This window comes from Rhea americana, unplaced genomic scaffold (genome assembly GCF_003343005.1).
Source record: "Rhea americana isolate MKP2758 unplaced genomic scaffold, rheAme1 scaffold_249, whole genome shotgun sequence".
NCBI classification, from domain to species: Eukaryota; Metazoa; Chordata; class Aves; order Rheiformes; family Rheidae; genus Rhea; species Rhea americana.
The window spans coordinates 1189347-1208683 of NW_028186367.1; the positions used below are offsets into that span (position 1 = coordinate 1189347).

Below are 19337 nucleotides of genomic sequence, written 5' to 3' on the forward strand. Positions count from 1 at the left end.
AGCAGGAAGGGACCTGAATTGGGATTAAACCCTCACCAGCTCTCACTGCTGCTTCTACGCAGCCACAGAGATACCCAAGGACTGCAGGCACTCACACTCCTTGGTACTTAGGCAAACTAAGATCTAGCTTTCTGTTGAGTTCCCCACTGCTTTGGCAGATGCCCCACTTCTTTGGTGGGGCCAAAACAGAGTCACTGCTGGGTCTGAGTTTCAGATATATGACAATAACAAACAGCCCACAGGGGTGGTTCAGATTTTTTCTCTCTGTCCTTGTTTCCCAGGGTACTAGAAAGGTGAACCAACCAGAAATATCTTGATTGCAGTGATGCAGCAGGACTTACTGATGGGATAGAAAGAGGATGAAGTCAAGATCTTCTTGGAGGTGCGTAATGAAAGGACAAGAGGCAACAGGAATGAGATGAACTGAAGGAAATTCCAGAGGTGATCACAGACTGGGACAGCAGTGCAGAAATTTGAAGGAGGATTTCCATCCTTGGAGAATTTCCAAACTCACGTAGATAAGGTCATGAGAAACCTCATCTAACTAACAAGTTGGCTTTGCTTTGAACAGGGGTTAGACCTGAGACCTCCATAGGTCCCTTCTGACCCCTGCCCTGCCCCTACCCTGCCACTTGTCTGTGGGGAWCCCCAGAGAAACTCCCCCAGAATGTGTAGATGATTTACAGTCAACACTTTTGAAAGCTGTGGGAATGCAAGTTTCTGCACCACAGCAACCTTGGGCATCCTCTGGGAGCTCTTTACCATCTTACGCATCCTCTGGTGGTCTGAATAGGAGGCTCAGCCCAGGGGTTTTGCAATGTCCCAACGGTATAAGAAGTCCTCAGCATAGAGAGAGGTTAGGAAGAGACTCAGGACACGGAGAACAGTGCTGAAGGTCCTGGGCAGGCTTTGTTATGGAGAAAACAAATGAGGAAGGTGTTCCCAAGAAGAAGTAGGTGTTCTCCTACTTCTTTTCACTTCTAGTAATCCAGAAACCCACTATCCGTCCTCATCGCACCATAGATGGAGACCTTATCCACATCCTCTCACAGCCTTCTTCAAGTGACTGAAGCTTTGTGGACCTCAAGGGCCTCTGAGGTGGGAGATATCACAACCGTGTGCTCCCAAGCAAAGAGAGAACAGAGTCATGGAGCTGCTTGTTAAGACGACAAATTCAGCAGGTGCCATTTAGGCCATAGAGCAGCGTTTGAGGTGTTGTGAATGGAAGGAAAAGCATCATCGTGCTTGCCTTTCATTAGGAAGGCATAGGCACCTGCTTCCAGCCTGCCAGCCTCAGGCAGAGACAYATTCCTGCATCCTCAAGGGCTGTAGGGGAAGAGGAAAGAGGCACAGTCATGCACAGAGAGCAATGTGTCCTCTGAGGTCTCACTGCCATTATCAGCATTCAGCCCAGCCCCTCTGGCTGAACCCAGCCCCGCTGATGTTCTCAGTCTCCATTAATGAACAGACCTCCATTAATSCCTTTTTTAGCCCTGGCAGAAGTCCAAATGGATCAGCCCAGGAGTGCTAGCCAGAAGCTAATTGCTGCTCATTTGAAAAGTAACTGCAAGCCCTGCAGTCATTAGCAAAAGAGGTGAGAGGAAGTGACTGTGTGACCAGCAGCTGCTGGATCTTGCCCAGAGACTTAAGAAACGGAATCTCCAGATCTAAAGCTAAAGAGCAGCTCCTGGCAACTGGCTGTCAAGKGGGCTTGTGATCCCTGGGACTCAGGCACAATGTTATACTCAGACTTTGTGCAACATCGACATGTCTGTATTCCTCCAGGACTCATTGCTGTTCCAGAGGCTGRCTGGGAGGAAATGTAGCTGATGAAGTCCTGATGATGGCTGGGACTGCCAGTCCTTAGGGTGGTATTTCCAGGTATCTTTGTCAGTTAAGTGGGTCTTGTGGCTGGCACTCTGCCAGAGGAACTACCAGGGAGGTTGGACTAGATGATCTCCAGAGGTACCTTCCAACCTTATTGATTCTATGATTCTATGATTCTAATCTGGGACCTGCTGTCACTGATATTGATCAGTACTTCACAGATACTTCCTGCCAACTCCCAATAAAGCCATTCACAGGAGACCTGTGGGACCTCTCCCACTGCAGAGAGGAGTGAGGAAGGGCCTGAGGCTAGACTAGAGATGGGACCTCACTTCAACAAATCCTGCCACCAGTTATCTCCAAGGGTATGTTTTCACACAGGTCCCTGTAGATCCTAGACCCCACAGCAGCCACCTACAATCCTGGCTTGTATCACAGTGCCTGGCAGCTCTGATCCACAAGGGATCTGAGTGGATTGGAAGAGTTTTCCATGAGGGTCCAGGCTCTATATATAATTAACTAAAAATCAGTCGTTCCCATAACACACAAATGTTTCCCAGCATGTGGCTTTCTCATTAAACTCCTGACTTCCTTATACTTAAGTACCTCTTGGCTGATTGCAAGCACTGAGCATCTTCACGTTTACTGCAGAGAGGCTCTATATAAGTCATATAAGGACTCCCTTATATGTGCACCAGAATCTGTCCAGGCACAGGGAGTTCTGCCCAGCAATGGCCCTGCAGCAGCCCTGCACACATGTCTCTTCAGCACTGCTGATCCGCCTGCACTCAAGGCAGTGTGTGCTGTACCCCAAGGCAGTACCCCAGACACTCACATGACAGCTCCAGCTCCTGCAGCTTCAGGGCTCTTTCTCACAAGAGCACAAGGCAAAATTCTATAGCTGGCAGCTAGRGAGACAGTAGGATCACTGGTCAAGAACCAGCAGAAAAGGTACTTCCCTGAGACAAGGGACGTCATCTTCCCAGTCCAGTTTGCTGTTGCAAAATGTGACTTAATTTAAGCAAATCTTTGTGAAAAGAAGCTCTTGAGAGAGAAAGTATTTGCAGGTCTTTGTCAATAGTAACTGGAAATAATCAGTGCAGAGTTTTTAATGATGTTCCAGGRGATTTTTTTGTGGCAGACTACTGAGTTTTTCACTAAAAAGGATCCATAAGAAATGATATAGGGAAATGCAATATCTCCCCAGCCAGCAGAGCAGGACKTTTCCCATGGTGCTCCTGCCAAGCAGTGCAAGGAAGTGTGGGGTTGGCCACACATGTCTCTGTGCCACGTCTCTGCTACTGTCTGTAGTCCAGCTCCCAGCCCCACACAGTCCCTCTCCTGAGGGCTTGAGGACCTCARCTCTGTTAGGTCCTCCTGCCATAAGCACTCATTTGTCAGTGAGGACACTAGCTAAGCATCTCATGTACTGGCAGCTGGCAATTTTCATCATAGGCTTGGATAGACTTCAATCTTCTGTGWAGCCATAGAAGAGGAAGCACATTCTAGCATAATGCCATGCCCCATTCACTGGCACCTTGCGTGAGTAGACAAGGTGAAAGGGTGGATGCTATGAGCAGGAGATGGAGCCAAAAAGATCTCAGTTGATGAGACCCAGACAGCTGGATTAATATAACTCCTTATCCATGTCCCATACCAGCCTCATGGAACAAACTGGACTGGCCCCACTSCAACTGACCCTGGCTCTCCAGGAGTCCTCAACTGGGTGCAGTGCAGGGGAGGRAGCTTGGAGAAGTCTCCTTCTCAATTATTCATGATAAGATTTCAGCTGATGGAACTGGGACTCTCAAAGGCTGATTCCTAATGGAGCCTGCTGATGTGTCTAGCCAATAAGCACTCCTGGGCCATGAGCAATTCCCACCTCTGCCATCTCTGTACCATAAAAATGCCACCTTTTCCTGCTAATGATGCATTATGTAGGCATTACCCAGGGTTCATAGTCCTGCTGCCAGTGTGCAAGGATTTGGGGCTGATGGTGTGGGAAGGGCAGTACACGCTCTCCGTCCAGGGAAATCACACATCCTTGAGCTGCCTGGGATCTGCCAGGGCCCGTGGCCCTACTTGCACTAAAGACTGATGGAGGGTTGACAGGCTGTCTGAGAGCAGCTTGCACACGGAGTGGAAGAGGCACCAGAGAGAGAAAAATAGGCATAGCTATACTATAGCATAGCCTGCAGCCTCTCCCTCCTCAGCTGTTTTGAGGCAGAGGAGGGAAGGCATGACAGGGAACATGGGTTGGGGAGGTCACTGGAACAGCATGAGCTGGCACCTGCAGACCTGTCAATGTTATCTTGTGTTAATGGCCTGTAGAACATCTCCATTTACAGGAAAAAAAAAAAATGCTACGGATGCTGGGTGAGGTAAGGAGTGAGTGGTGGAACACGCATACAGGAACAGCGAAGTTAATGGTTGGCTGTTCTGCAGGAAGAATGTGCTAAATGCTGTGTCAGGAGTGCCAGCCAGCCTGTTGGGTGTTCTGACTTTATCTGCTTTAACCCATTTGCAACTTCAGACACTAGCCAGGATTTCTTGGGCTTTTCACTCTCTCCTGTCCACATGGACATCCCATACTAGCTAGGTAGGGCTGGAAATACGATCCAGGCATAGGCACAGCTCAAAGTACTATGCAATCACAGAGGGGGTTCGTGAGAACCATTGTATCATGGAAAGGATGTTCTTGACACAGGCAGATTTCCATTTACTACCCATTCACTTACTGATGACTCTATCCACCCATCCATCCATCTCCATACACACATCACCCAACTATTTATCTAGCTCAGAGCAGTGCTTCACACAGTGATAACTCCACTCTCAGCACTTYGAAGAAATGGCTCAAAGCTAGGGTGGTTTTGGTGTCCTCTTCTAAAGAGAGAATATTAAATCCTTGTATTCATGATGCCTGGATTGGCATTCCTATATGGGCTACAGGAATGCAGGAGACCCCTCTTTTGGGATGGCAGAGGACATGTTCCTGGGGAAAGATCTGTGCCACCTACTTCTCCTTGTAAAAGGAGAAGCATCCTCAGAAAGGACGTACAAGGAGACTGCCACCTTATCTGAATCCTCCCTGAGCAGGCTCCCAAAACCTGTAGCAGGTGATCCAAGCTTGCTCCAGATGGCCATGTTTCTAGAATCACTGAGCCAGCATAGACATCCAGATCCCTTTTCCAGCCAAACAGCACCAGAGAATGTTCCTGAGCCATCCTACCTGTTTGAGGTGCAGCCTGCCTGAGAGCAGGGAGGCTGGATATCAGTTCAGGCACACATAGCCCAGTGACTCCCATTTCTCAGGAGCCCCATGCCTTGCCAGGAGGTGAATGAGAAGGATGGTCTTGGAGACACAGCATGACATCCCCAGCACAGACAAGCCTGTGAGTCCGCAGCAGGATGTGGTGCCTACCCAGAGTGTGCTGAGGGCTGGAATCAGTAACTTAATCAGTGCTGGGGGATACTGGTGATTACCCTGAGAGCAATGACCTGCCTTTCCAGCCAGTTGAGTTGGAGGCCACATGTCTGTGTTAATTCAGACAGCAGTAAAGCCTCAGGGTTCCTGGAAGAGAGGTCGCCTGGAGACTTCTTCTACTATAGCAAAGAGGAAATGTCTTGTGCACTCCAGGCCTTGGCACCTCTGGCTTCATCTGGGCTATGATCCCTTATACTGCTTGCTGGGACTATGCTATCCCCATTATGCATGGCTATGGTGGAGGAGAGCTCCGGCCTCCCCATGGGGTTTAGCAGATGTGCTGACAGAGGAGGCCTGCACAAGTGTCCAGAGAGATGAGACACCCTCAAACTGATCCACTGGAGGGAAACACTGTGGAGGGGACTTTCATTTTACTCTAAAAACAAGCCACAAATGGGCTCCATTGACAACTGTACCATGGCTGTACTGCCCATTAGGACCAGATACAAGGCTTCCTCCATGAGATCAACTAGTGTCACAGCTCCAAAGCCATGCTGGCAGGGGCAAAGATAGTCAGTTGCTCACCTGAAAGCAAGTCTTTCTTTGGAAACTACTAGCTGAAGGAACACCTGGTCACTGGCCTCTGTCTGAAATAAAAATACATACACATGAAAGCATGCAGAGTAACACTCATACCTATAGACACCCTTTCCATGCAGACATAGCCAGTTCCTTGCAGACGCATGCAAATACACACCTACACACAAACATGCTGCCAGGGCAACCCTATATCCCTGCACACAAACACTCACTCTCAGCCCAGGCCATGCATTATTTCTTGTTGTGWGCTTGTAGAGCGGTTCTGAGCCATCAGCTTCTTGCCGCATTGCTGAGAGCCCTTCTTCCACAGCACAGGGTCCTGCAATGTTCCTATCTACCAGGACAGATGTTCCCCTCCTCCAGAGCAGCCTAGAGGATGCGGCTCTGGCCCTTTTGCTACACTAATACCATTAACTGGTCCTTAATTTTGTGTGTCTGCATACTAGTCTTCCTTACCTGGAAGAGAGAGCTATTAGCTTCTTCCTCTCACACACACATTAGAAAATAATTGCCCTAATGGGCTCTGCCAGCAGATCTGGCCTGTATGCTCTTCAGATTACTAGCTTGGGCAGCCTGTGGCTGTTTCTGAAAGGCCCTGCTGCCCAGCCACTGGGCTYATAGGAGGTAATGGCTCCAACAATGCGGGGATGTCCTGCAGGACAGGAGAAGAGAGAGAAGGAAGAGTCGGATGGCAAGATCTTGGCTTTTTCCACTAATGGAAAGGTGAAAGAGAAAGCATGTCCAGGTCAGGTCAGTTATCATGGAGGGGGCACTGATGATGACCCAAGGAGGAAGGGAGAGACTCAAAATAGGATTAGTAGCCAATCTCCACTCTGCTAACCCCATCTGGGGCACATCTGTCCTCAGCTAGAGACAAAAACATAGCTAACTAAACCCAGAACTGGAAGCAACAGTTACAGGCATGAGTGTGAGCAAGGCGACACTGAGTCCCTACACACATGTGGGCGAAGTCACAACCAGAAACAGCCTCCAAACTCTCCTCTGTCAATGCTATGCAGTCAGGGCAATATAAGCACAAAATGGGGGAAGCAGATTGTTATCTACAGGTTAAATAGTTAACTGTTGATTTCCTCTCTCCAGCCCTAAGGAGAAACAGTGGGAATATATCAATGGAGTTTGGCATGTTCGTGTCCATCTGGGTGTGTTTTGTACATCTGTGTGTGGTTTGTGTGCATGTCCCTCCCTGCACACAGTGGAGGGGCAAAAAATGCTGAAAGCAGGAGAAGCTGTGAAACTATCTTCCATGACATCAAACAACCATTGCAAACCAGTAGACCAGGACAAGTCACCATCTTCCCTGGAGGACACTCTCTCTTCCCATCATGACCCTGGTTGCACAGCCCAGCTTCCACAGACAAGAGTCACCAACGGGAATTTACAGTAAAGCATTTTGGATATGATATCAGTGAAGTAAAGGTGTGAGGGAGCTGTGATACCCAAGGGGTGGACATCTCCAGGACCATGCACAAGAGATCACTGGAACATCCAGCCTCCTCTAGAAGCAGCCTATATCACAAATATTATTTGTTTGTTTGGAGCCTGTAGTTAACAATAACTGTGCAGGGAGTTGGACAGGGCTGTTTATCAATGAATTTACCCATAAATGTGTTCATGAAAGCTTATCATATCCTCTCTGTAAGTGAGACTGCTCACAGCTCAGTTGTGGCTTCATTGCCAAGGGATGTGGAAGAGAAAAAAAAAGGACTAGGCAAGTGCCTGTATCATGGGCACACACGAAGCGATGTGCCTGAGGTGGCAGTGTCGAGGCTGCTCATGGCAAGGTGAGTTGTTGCTGAGCATGGGGAAAGGATCGCTCTCTGCTTGTTCCCTTCACTTCTCTGCTCCTGGATGCACCTGAGACAGGCTGGAGGGCTGGACAGACAAGTTCACGAGTTTGGTCCCACTGAAAAACAGTATGGCTGGATTTGGCTGATCAGAAGATCAGCTGTGAGACCTCAGATCTATATCAATGTAAAATAACTAGATCTATCTATCCCAGTTTGCAGCAAATAAGACCACCTAGTACATATCCCAGAGATATTGGCATGAATATTCTATTTAGCCCATCATAATAAACCAAAGCACCAAGTTACATAGGACTGTGCTGGAAATGGCCCCAAAATCCTCTAATGCTCATGGACACTTATCTGGTGGGAGGACAAGCTCTGCAACATCTGGGGGGCCCTGGCTTGCTAGACATCTGAACCTCTTCCCCATGGACTAGCAGCAGGAGAGAACTCAGGAAGGTCTGGCTCTGGCGATCAACATTAATAACCAGAAAACAGGGCAATGGCAGCTCTTGTGTCCCATTTGAAAAGAAAGGGAACACAGCTCTCTCTGAACATCTCTCCCAGGTGCATCCAGGCCCACACCCAAAACAACAGACCAACAATGACACCCTGTCCTCTAGGAGCACCAAACACAGGCCATGCTACCCAGAGACGAGGGGGCTCTGGAAAAGAAGTGGGGTACTGGGCAATCAGCTGAGTCTGAATGGTAGGTATGTACGAGAGGGGCTGTTGCAATGGGAGCTGGTACAAGYGCATCGTCCCTGGCACATCCCTGCGGGCTCAGTGCCTGCACAGCTGCGTGCCAACCTCCAGCAGCACTAGTGAATACCTGTTGCAGGCTTTCTCCAGGGTAGCTCCAGTGTCTTGCCAAGTGTCCCTAATCCATCAAAGGTAGGGGCTCTSGTCCCAGTGTGACACCTTCCCAAGGCTGATCCTGCTGCTGCTGCCTCAGCCCTGACAGCTGTCTCTGGCCAAGCAGTGCCACCCTGTGGCAAAKGCACTCCTTTCCTATGAAGGAGGTGATGTTCCTGAAAGCCTGCCCCAGGCCTCCAGGTCTCAGCATTGCTTATCCCCAATGGCTGCAGAGCTGTAAAGCTCACCACTTACTCTCTTTCAAGATATGGAATATTTTAGAGATCCAAACTCTTTCCTGAAGGCCAAAGGCTTATATTATATTTTAAATCAAGGCTGACTAAAGTCTGGCTCTAGGGGCTGGTGATTTCAGGAAGATGCCAAATAGCATTAGARCCATCAGAAAATCCTCCAAGGCCTGTTCATGCCATCCCCTCCTTCCTCGGACACTGCTCTCCCTTGAACCCAGAGGTGGTGGGTTTTGTCAGGCGCATCCCTGCAGGCAGCRTGCAGGATAGAAAGTGAGCATAAGGTGCAGGCCAAACAGCCAAGAGGTGTCATTTGGGGACCCTTCTCTAGCTACTGGTATTAGCATGTCAGTCACCTRCTCTGGAAGCTCCTACTGACAACACCCTGAGCCTCAGCCCCTTCTTCACTGGTCCTGATGGTGCCTGTGACTCCTACACAGTKTGAGACATCCTGTCTCACCCCAGCTCTGGAAAGCTTTCCCTTCCCTCCTGCCTTGCCCAAATATCKCCAGCAGCTGAGCAAGAGTAGCTGGAAGGATTTCCTCCACTCACAAATAATGGACTGGAAAAAACTCACTGAGTGCAACGCAAATGCCTCATGATCACACACTTAGCTTGAACCCAGAGCACAGTGGGGAGAARAAGAGAAAAGGAGGAAAGAAGGTAAGAGGCCAGAGCAGCAGGAACAGGAGAGTAAATGGGATGACTGTCCTCTGCTCCTCTGGAGTGGGTTCTTCCAACCCAACTCCTGGGGAGCTGCCCTGGATGCAAATGGTGAGGGGAGGGGGCCCCACTCCCACCTCTCAGCAGCTCACTGCAAAGAGTGGTGGTTCTCTGGTAGCAACTCTTYTCTTTCCAGAGTAAAATTAAGGGTTATTATTAAATAATGAAGCATAGACGCATTATTATCAGGTAATTATTTCTTATGAAATAAGACTTCCATTCCAGTCTGGTGTCTCAAGCTCTTTTCCACAGACAATTTCCCAGTGCTTGCCCAGGAGAGATGGCAGGGGAATTAGTGCCATTGCACCCACTATRTAGGTGGGGAAACTAAGACACAGGGTGAACATATGACTGCAGAAAGTCCCTGGCAGCACCAAGAAGAGAAGTTGGCTAATCAGTAGCACAGCCACGGTGCTATGCACTAATTATAACTCCAGAGGAAAGGAGTCTGATACCATCAGCTCCCCTCCTGCCAATGTTCCACCTGTTTCCAACGAGCATGCCCTAAACACTGGCAGACATGCAGACTCCTTTGCTATCTCCCAGAAAGACCAGTGTCACCCAGAAACACCACGTGGTGCCTGGGTGCTCTTTATAGTAGCATCAATGCTGGGCATCTCACAGGGACAAGATCTGTTGCAGATGCATTGTGCTGATGACCATCCTTCTGAGGTCCTTCAGAAATAAGGGYTGAGCCATAAATACTTCAGGTACCAACACAAGGGAACTGTGGACAAGCCCCCAAGGCAGTTGCTACCAGTSTGGCTCAAGCGCGTCTGGCTTGCCATGCCGACTGTCCATTTGAAAYGCTGAAATGCTAAGCCAACTCCATCATCACTCACCATCACCCACAGTCATGTCAGCCTTTTTCAGTTCCTAACCTGCTCCTGCAACCAGAGCCCAGAAAACTTCACCTAACAGCATGGATGYACAACTCCTTGCTTTGGCCCAGACAAACAGCCTCTGAGCCATTGGGATGCCCTAATCTTTTCCAGCTGAACAACTACCCATATAAACTCTCCAAAGAGCCGCTGGCCTCAGGAGAACTCATCTGGCCTCATCAGCTGGGTCAGAACAGAGTATTTTACAGCTACAGAACAAGACCTAAGACAGCTGACATGTCACAAAGGGTTTTTATTTGTTCCCATGAAATGTTTTGACTGATCCTGAAACTAACTCTTTTCATTTGGTGGAACTSCTGGACATGTTTGTCCTAATTGAAACTCAATGTGGCAATGGAAATCTCTCTTCAGGAGCCTAGGAAGCATGTGCCAGTCCTCTTTCCCCCACCATTCACCCTGTTGAGCTGCAGAAGCTTGATGGCTACAGCTGTGGCAATGTTGTTCCTGCTCCCAGATGGGGTCAGGAAGCCCAGGATGAGTTCCTCTGGGTGCRTTCCTGAATGACTGAGCAGAGAGCAGTGCCCATGGTGCTGGAGCACGAGTCAGGAGGCCAGAGGTGGCAGAGAGTGTGCAGGCACTGTATCAGAGGCAAACAGCTTTATAGGATCATCACAGGACACCAGGGCATACCTTGCAGGTCTACGACACCTCTGGGTGCTTCTAGCATGGGSGTGGCTGGCTACCCCTACTCCCTGAGGTGGGGCACAAAGGGTCCCAAATTTAGACTGGGCAGCTCAGAGCTCTTCACCTCCATTCCCAGCCAGGGCCTGCAGAGTGACAGGTCAAGACATCCTGGAGAAGGACCAGCCCTGAAGAGGGCAAAGTGAGGAGGTRCAAGGATGACTAATCTCTTTAGCAAAGGTAAATATGAGCTACTGAGTCTTAACTTTCAGGAATTGGATAAAGGGATGAGTAAACACCATTCTGCTGGGACATGGGACTCTAGCGAGGAACAGTGCTCCCTTATAAAGCAGGGTGGGAGTCTCATACTACTTCTTTATATAGTCCAAGCCTTTGGCTTAGCCTCTGTGCTTCACACCCCACTGCCTTTCTCTATATCCCCAGGGTAGGGAGGTCTATGAGTCRGGCAGGATGATCAGGATCCTCGGGAAGAAGCTGAAGAGTAAAACGGAGACCAGAGTTGAGTAAGGGTAAGGCTAGGACTGCCTGAGAAATGAGCTGGCATCTGCTCCCATCCCATCTCGGTGTAGGGTGGGGATCACAGGCTCAGAAGGGTAGGTGAGACAACAAGAGGTGAAGATCACTCTTTCCATGCTCCAACTGGCAATGACAATCCCCATGTGTAACACCTTAGCAGATGTGTTTGCTCCCCAGAGAGCAGCCTTTACCAAAGCACATGGTGGCATTTGTCACTTCTTCCATATGCCTGATTGTCACTGGGGCACAGCTGCCTGGGGCTGAGCTGTGCTGCCCCTGCATATTGGCAAAATCTGCCCTAGAAGGGGCTCGTATGTTCAAGGAGATGGGCCAGCATGGGAGGACACCCTTTTGGAGCGATGCCCTGGAGACACCTCCCAGCTTGCGGAGACATACCACACTGCTATGGTGGCCCTGCCCATGGCTGTCAGCTGTGTCCTGACATCTCTGCACCCCAGCATAGCCTTGGCCACATAACACCCTGCCAGCTGTACCCATGCAGAGAACAACCTGCTGTCTCCAGAGGCAGCTTGAAAACCTGCTCTGCAGGCAGATATGTCTTTGCAGGCAGATGTGCTAGAACACTTGGGGCTCAGAGCTCCTGCCTTGGTGGGCTCCTTCCAGAGATAAGTTTGGCCCATGGGCAGGACTGCTCTTGTGCCAGCTTGGCCATGGGTGCAGGAGGTTTCATTGCCCTTGTTGTCCAGTAGCTAGAGGTTCTAATTTATTTTCACACTTTTGGGATGGAAAGATATTAATTTCCAGTCCAAGGTGGCTGTACCATATACTCCAGCTACTCTGGAAGCCAGTCAGCAGACTGAAGATCTTCAAAATCCTCACAAGCTGTTTGTATGATCATCACCCAGAAACAGAGCCCTAGGCTCTCCCCAGGCTTCAAGTGTGTGGATGCCACAGTCACAATCCCATGGGATCTAGAATGGAGGGGAGGGTCAGCACAGGGGAACAGCTATCCCTGTGCATGGCTACAAAGACCCTGGACATTACAGGGTGCCAAGAGGAGCTACCACCTTCTGGTAAAACACCAGAGAAATCCCAGTCAAATTGTTCCCACTGGTAGGGTTTGACCAGCCATGTTTTACCAAAAGATGCAGAAAACGATGGCATGGTGATGTCCCTGAGATCTGCAGAAAGGTAGGGGAGGCCATTCAGCCGTTGTCCAGAAGGGAGAGCTTCATACGGAGTTGCTTTCTGCAGAGGTCTTTTTGAGAGTGGTCCTAGAGCCCAGCTCTACCACATCAGTGAGACCCCTCCAGGACACAAGCTGGAAACAAGCTGTGCTCCTTCCTGAGTGACTTACTCAGCAGCAGGAACGTTTATCCTGTAAGCACTGTTTATCTCTGCCAGCACCTCTCCGCTAGGGCATCCTGGTGGGAACTGTTTCCCACTCCCACTACGAGTCCCTCTTCACCAGCAGCAGCCAAGGGAGAACAGCTGCAAGCAGCGCCACAGTCAAGATGAGCAGGACAGCCAGGGCAATGGGTGACTGGCAACATTTCACTCCCAGTGCAGGGCTGGATGACACTGAGCTCAATGTTTCTGCTCTGCTTCTCCTCCCCAGTGAGCCACAGTCCTCATCTACCAGTGGCATCCCATGGTCGCTTATCACAAAGATATGGGCTTCCCGTGCCAACTCTCCTGGGACCCCTAGAGAGTCCAGAGGTGTGTTTCTCGGGCTGCAACATTGGTCAAAACTTTGCACTGGCATCACAAAATGGCTGGGAACCACTAAAGTGTTGGTGGGCTCCAGCTTGGTCAGATGGCACAGGGAGGAAGGTGATAGAGGTATTTCCAGTGTCCAGGAGTTTGTCCCTGCCTTGAGTGGCCAGACAGCCTTCTTCTTGCTGAGGAAAGTCACATAGCGACAGACAGGGCAGATGATGCTGTTCTGGACCTGGCCATCAAGCTTGGTGGAGAGCAAACACTTCACCAGGCAGTCATGGCAGAAGGTGTGCCCACAACTGAGTTTCCGGCGTGTGGCCTCCAGTGGGTGAAATTTCTCATAGCACACGGGGCACTCAGCCGGGAGACTGTCCTTGCTAGCTGAGGTCTCAGACATCCCTGTGCTGTCAACCACACACACGCCTCAACTGTAAGAAAGAGACATGATGGTTTAATAAGGGTCCTCATTACAAGCGCAGAGCTGACAGATTGGCATGATGCATATCCTCTTCATCATTGCTCCTCCTCCTTCCTTCCTTCTTGGTCCTAGCAAATGGGATAGAAGGTTACCAGACATAGTCTCAATGATGTAGGACATTCTTGGGAAAATTAAGGCTCTCAATCTGGCCTTTCTTGCAACAGACCACAGTGGGAAGACCTCGATTCCAGAGTCACTAGGAGCAACAATCTGGCTGCAAAATTTGACAGAAAACCCATGAAACCCTGGGTGGAGTTGTCTATCCCTACTCAGTTCCTGGTACATGAAAAAGGAACATTCAAGAGAATTCAGCATGCGTCACAAGTGCTTCTGCTGTAAGCTCCCAGGGGTGTGGGGTAAGGGGGAAACTCCTACCTCGTATGATCCCACAAAGACACCTGCCCAGAAAAAGGAGATGCACCCATCCTAGGGAAATCAGAGAAGAGAGAGGTCAGGACAGTGGGAGAGATGMGAGTGCCCATCACACAGAAGTGGTGCAGGGAGCATGCTATCCATGGAGCAGGCAGCAAGCACTCACATGAGGCTTCTTCCAAGCCATCCTCCAGTTATCCCAGTCTGGTGGCTGTGCCACTAGCTTCTGCAGGTCTGTGCTCTTCACTCAGCTGGAGCACAGTGCTGTCTGCACATCTCAGAAACCTGTGTCTTCTGTTAGCTACATTAAGCAGGGTACAGCTCAGCCCAGCTGGCTTCCTTGCCTCCCCCCCCCCCCCCCCGCCCTTGACCCAGGATGCAAGAGGGAGTGTAGGAACACAATAGTTGTGGTGATCCATGAACCTGCATGYGGGCTTGATCGGAGGCTCTCCAACGCATTTCCCAGAGCAGAGAGTGTTCATGCGGTGACTTCAGGACAAGGGATATTCAATACCCTTCTCTCAGTTTAGTTCAGCAGATCAAGCTTCATAAAGCAAGCCACTTTTCCAGACAGCTCTTTTTCACAGCTTTTTTTCAGACCCAGACCAACCTGCAACCCTTGCCTCAGGAACCTAATCCAAGTTGTGCACCCCTGGGTATCCCCACAGGCATTTCTGAAGGTGATGCCATTCACTTTCTGGCTGCCATCTCCCTCTTTCTCTTGCTGCCAGCTGTTGCACTCCCTGCTGGAGAGAAAGGTATGGAGTCTCTAGGGCTCCACCTTCTCCAGGACAGCCAGAGAAATGTCACAAGCCATAACCACTTTATGTGCAAGAAGAGAAAGACTCARGCTGCTGCTTTGATTTAGGGGTGATCAGGGATCTGATGCTTCCCCAAACTGACCCAGAAGATCCTAACCCCGGCACCCTGCCCAGGAGACCACTTACCTGTTGCAGGGTGCCAGGACAGGGTACTCTCCATACACTCTGCTGCTCTTTGCAGAACTGGAGCTTGCTGTGCCTTAGCCCCAGAGCTGTGCACCAGCCAAGGAGAAGATTGAAGCGCCTATATAACAAGCAGGTGTTTGCTCTGTGTTTCATCCCGAGCATGTTGCGCAAAAGCCAAAGTGAGGACAGGGACAGCTCCCGGAGAGTGAATGTGGAGGAACTTGTTTGGGTTTTAAAGGCTTCACATTTGCCTTGCTGGCCAGGGAGTGGGTGAGGAGTTAGCGTCAGGCGTCTGAGGGCAGGGACTGGAGAAACACCTGGAGAAGAGGCAGTCCTGCCTGCTTTCCCTTATGTAATGGGAAACCATAGTTGGGCACGTCCCTGGGATCAGGCCACCAAAGGGGATGCAGGGACCAAAATCCCCTTTCRCTACAAATTAGAATGAGCTCCATGTCCTGGTCTGGATGGTGAACTTCTCAYTCCATAGTTGTGGTGGGGCTTCCCAAACTTCCCAGCCCACTGGGATGCATACCCAGTGCTTCGTATGTTAAGGCCAAACTCCTCCTAAACACAWCTTTGCTTCTGCGCATACTCACCTCTCCAACCACATACCTGCACTTCCCATCCCCTCACCCTGACCAGATCTTCTCAGAAGGTCTCCCTTTCTTCCTCATCCTCTTTATATATATTCCCACCAGCCGTGTGCTYTAAGCCTGACACCCTCATGTATCAGCTGCTGATCACCTGGATCTCAGTGGTGGCCATGCTCCCATGCATGGTCTAAAATAATCACAGCTGAGCAGGCATTCAGGTCAGTGCTGCTTTGCATCTACCCAGGGCAGGGCGGAAGGGGAGGGTTCAGCTGCTCTGGAAACACAGTGCTAAGCAATGGCATGAGCCCATGCAAACCCCAGGCAGCCCCAAAACTCTGCATTTGTCCCTCTCATGAGCTGTGGGTGGCTCATGAGTCACATTTTGGCCATATGTAGGTTGGAGAAAAGGGCAGAAAAGGTTCCTATGGGCCTTATCCCGTGTCCTGATACACTGCCCTTTCTTTACCTGACCCCCTAGGCAAGAAGCTGAGAGGGATTTTCCCCGGACTCTCCCTCCAAAGGCAGGGTAGCTTGTTCCTACAACAATTTCAAATCTTTCTAGCATCCCCTGCCAATCCTTAGCCCATTCTAGAGGCCACAGAACTGGTCTGCACTGAGGTCTGCCAAGTCCTCAGTGGGCATCTGAGTGCTGTTTGTCACAACCAGAGCAGGCTGCAGAAGCAGACCCCAAGGCACCCTGCCTGGGTGACTTCATCAGCTCTGGCAGTAGCAATGCAGYGGTATGACTTAGATTTACACTGTCAATGTGCCTGAATGCCCAGGACAACCAGGAGTCTCTATCATCAAAAGTCCTTAGAACACCATGCCAGGAAGAACTGGGACATGGTGGAGGGTCTTGTCCGGCCTCTCTGGACAGAGAGATGCTTTGCATAATCGTTCCTGACTCCAGCCTCAAAAAAARTGCTCAGGGCTTTCCAGGGTCTGTGGGGCAGGCAGTAGAGAACATTACTAGGAGACTAATGCATGCTTGGTATCCAAAACCCAACTAGATGGGGCCTTGGAATCTGTCAGTAGGCAGCACCAGCGATTTCAAGTGGCTGAGTGCCCTGGCGGTGTGCGGGGCTCCAGGTGTGCGCAGAAGTATCACTCCCTCATGGGTGCAGCAATGCCAGCAGTTACAACACAGAGCAAGTTTCTGTAAGGAGAGGGGCGAGCAGCTGCAAAGCTGGGCTRCTCYGTGCTCTGGAGAGCTGCTGAAACTYRTCTGCCCTCCTGCCACTCCACAGAGAGCACTTGCAGTTTGGGGCTTGAGCCCAGAAGGGACCTCTTGTGACATGAAGTCCCATTCCTCACTTTAAAGAGACTCAGAGCATGTCACCTCCTGCACATCTGCTCAGGGTGAGGAATCAAACCACTCCACTTGCTACCTTAGTTTTCTTAGGGTGTTCAGAAGTTGAGGTTGAAAACTCACAGAACAGATTTCACTGAGGCTGAAGTTTATACAGCCATTATTGGGTTGTAGCATCCAGGTCCTGTGGCCTCTCCCTGTTCTGGCAAATCCCAATATACCCAAATCACAAAGGCCCTGACCCACCTCACTAGGGCTGCATTTGCACTCAGGGAGGTCTCCACTACTGAACAAATTATTTGGGCCAGTGAGATCAAATCTGGGCCAGCCTAGCATCTCTCCAGCTTCAATTTACCCTCTGTTGGCACTGGGGTGAGGTTGAAATTCCTGTTTCACATAGTTTGAATACTCTCTATAGTCAGAAACTATGAGCTCACAGCACTATGCATAGGCACTGGAAAAACAAGTCTGCCTCCCTTCGCTGCTTTGACCACATGGAAATCAAAGGGATTTTGTCATAGCATGACCCTGTCTTTGTCAGCAGTTTCATTCTTTCTTGGGCACAACCTTTTTTCTTGATGCCCTTGCCCCATTATCATGTGTGGCAGCATCTTTCCTGTGTGATAGGATTTAGTCTGTAGGTGCCCAAAGGACAAGAAAACAGGTTCAGGGACAAAGGAAGTGCCAAAAGGCAGGCTGCTTTGAGAGGTGCAGCTCATTCCCAGAATTTTGGCCCCTTCAAACTCAACACAGACCAACAGAAGCACTCCAGGTTCTCTTACTCCAAGTGAGAGGCAGTGATGGGCTCGGGTCTGCTCCTCAGGTTTCCAGCGAGGCCACATCTCAGACCTGATCTGAACTAGTGTTGGTGAGAACTAGTGWGAAAGGAGCATTTCTGACCCAGGAGAAGACCCAGCCCTCATGATGGAGTTAAGAAAGCCTGGATCCCCTCCCTGCAATCATAACAGATTCGGGACAGCCCTTTGCAGGGACAAGAGTATGCTGCAGACACAGCCCTCATTTTCCACTGCATCACCCAGAGTTTCCACTCCCAGTAACCAGACTGAGAGGAGGGACAAGGCTATAATGTACAGATTTGTAAAGCTGGTCGTCTTCAAGCACATTTAAAGCYAGTAGATTGATCTATAGGTGAGTCTAGTGTCAAGTGAATACTTAYCATAGATCTCAGTATCTCCATATCAAATATATGCTTTCTTCCTGCTACATTTTGCTAACTCTCCCCCAGATCCTAACAAATGAAGCACGAATGCTTTCAGTGAACAAAAATGCATTCCTCTATCCTTTTGCTCCATGGTGGCCAGAATCCAGATGTGAAAATCCCAAATTCATTCTCAGTGGTCAAATCAGCTCCTCTTGTTGGATACATGTAAGGAGCTTTGCCATTTAGTCACAGTTGATCTACAAAGTTAGTAGCTGCTGGAAAGTATGGGCCAAGTGAAGTCTCTGGTTTCGGAAGTCCTTAAATAAATGGTTGCCAAAAGCTGGAGGAAAGATCACTGCATCTATGTCTTATACTCTCCTCTAAGCAGTTTCTTTCAGTTCCGTGCTGTCCCTGCCTTGGTGGCCTCCACGTGTCCACAGATCCTTCCCTGCCCTGTTCAAATGGAGGAAGGTGAAACTACTGCCCAGTGGTGCCCAGCAGGACAGGTTGGGCTTGCTAAGCCACAAGTCACTCCATGCGGCTGCGGGACGCTGCCCCTGCATGCCTTTCTTCTAGCTCCTCTGTTCCTGACGTCAGCAGCGTCCACTCCCAGCGCTGGGTTTATTAAACCATTTTCACTCGCACCAGAGGCCTGGTTTCTTCAGGCTCCCATGACTAACAGTCTCACATGCAGAGACGCTCTGTAGGCATGAAGCACGTGGAGACTTCTGACCTCATTTCAGTCTGGTTTATAGAATCATAGAGTAGAATCAGTACGGTTGGAAGGGACCTCAGGAGATCATCTAGTCCAATCCCCCTGCTCAAGCAGGGTCACCTAGAGCATGTTAGACAGGGTTGCATCCAGGCAGGCCTTGACCATCTCCAGAGAAGGAGACTCCACAACCTCTCTTGGCAACCTGTTCCAGTGCTCTGCTGCTCTCACAGTGAAGAAATTCCCCCTCACATTCAGGCGGAATTTCCTATGGTTCAATTTTTGTCCATTGCCTCTTGTCCTGTCACATGGGACAACTGAAAAGAATTTGTCCCCATCCCCTTGACACCCTCCCTTCAGGTACTTGTACACATTGATGAGATCCCCCCCCCCCCTCAGGTTTCTCTTCCCCAGGCTGAAGAGGCCCAGTACTCGAGACAAGGCTTCACCAGGGCTGAGTAGAGGGGCAGGATCACTTCCCTCGACCTGCTGGCAACACTCTTCCTAATGCACCCCAGGAGACCATCGGTCTTCCT

The 19337-nt window shown here is 50.1% G+C and overlaps 1 protein-coding gene across 1 annotated transcript; it reads right to left on the minus strand.

Moving 5' to 3' along the window:
• Positions 1-12959: 12959 nt before the first annotated feature.
• Positions 12960-13625, minus strand: RNF222 (ring finger protein 222). The gene has a single exon (XM_085306868.1). The coding sequence runs from the start codon at positions 13623-13625 to the stop codon at positions 12960-12962; it is 666 nt and encodes a 221-aa protein (XP_085162994.1).
• Between the last annotated feature and the right edge of the window lie 5712 nt (positions 13626-19337).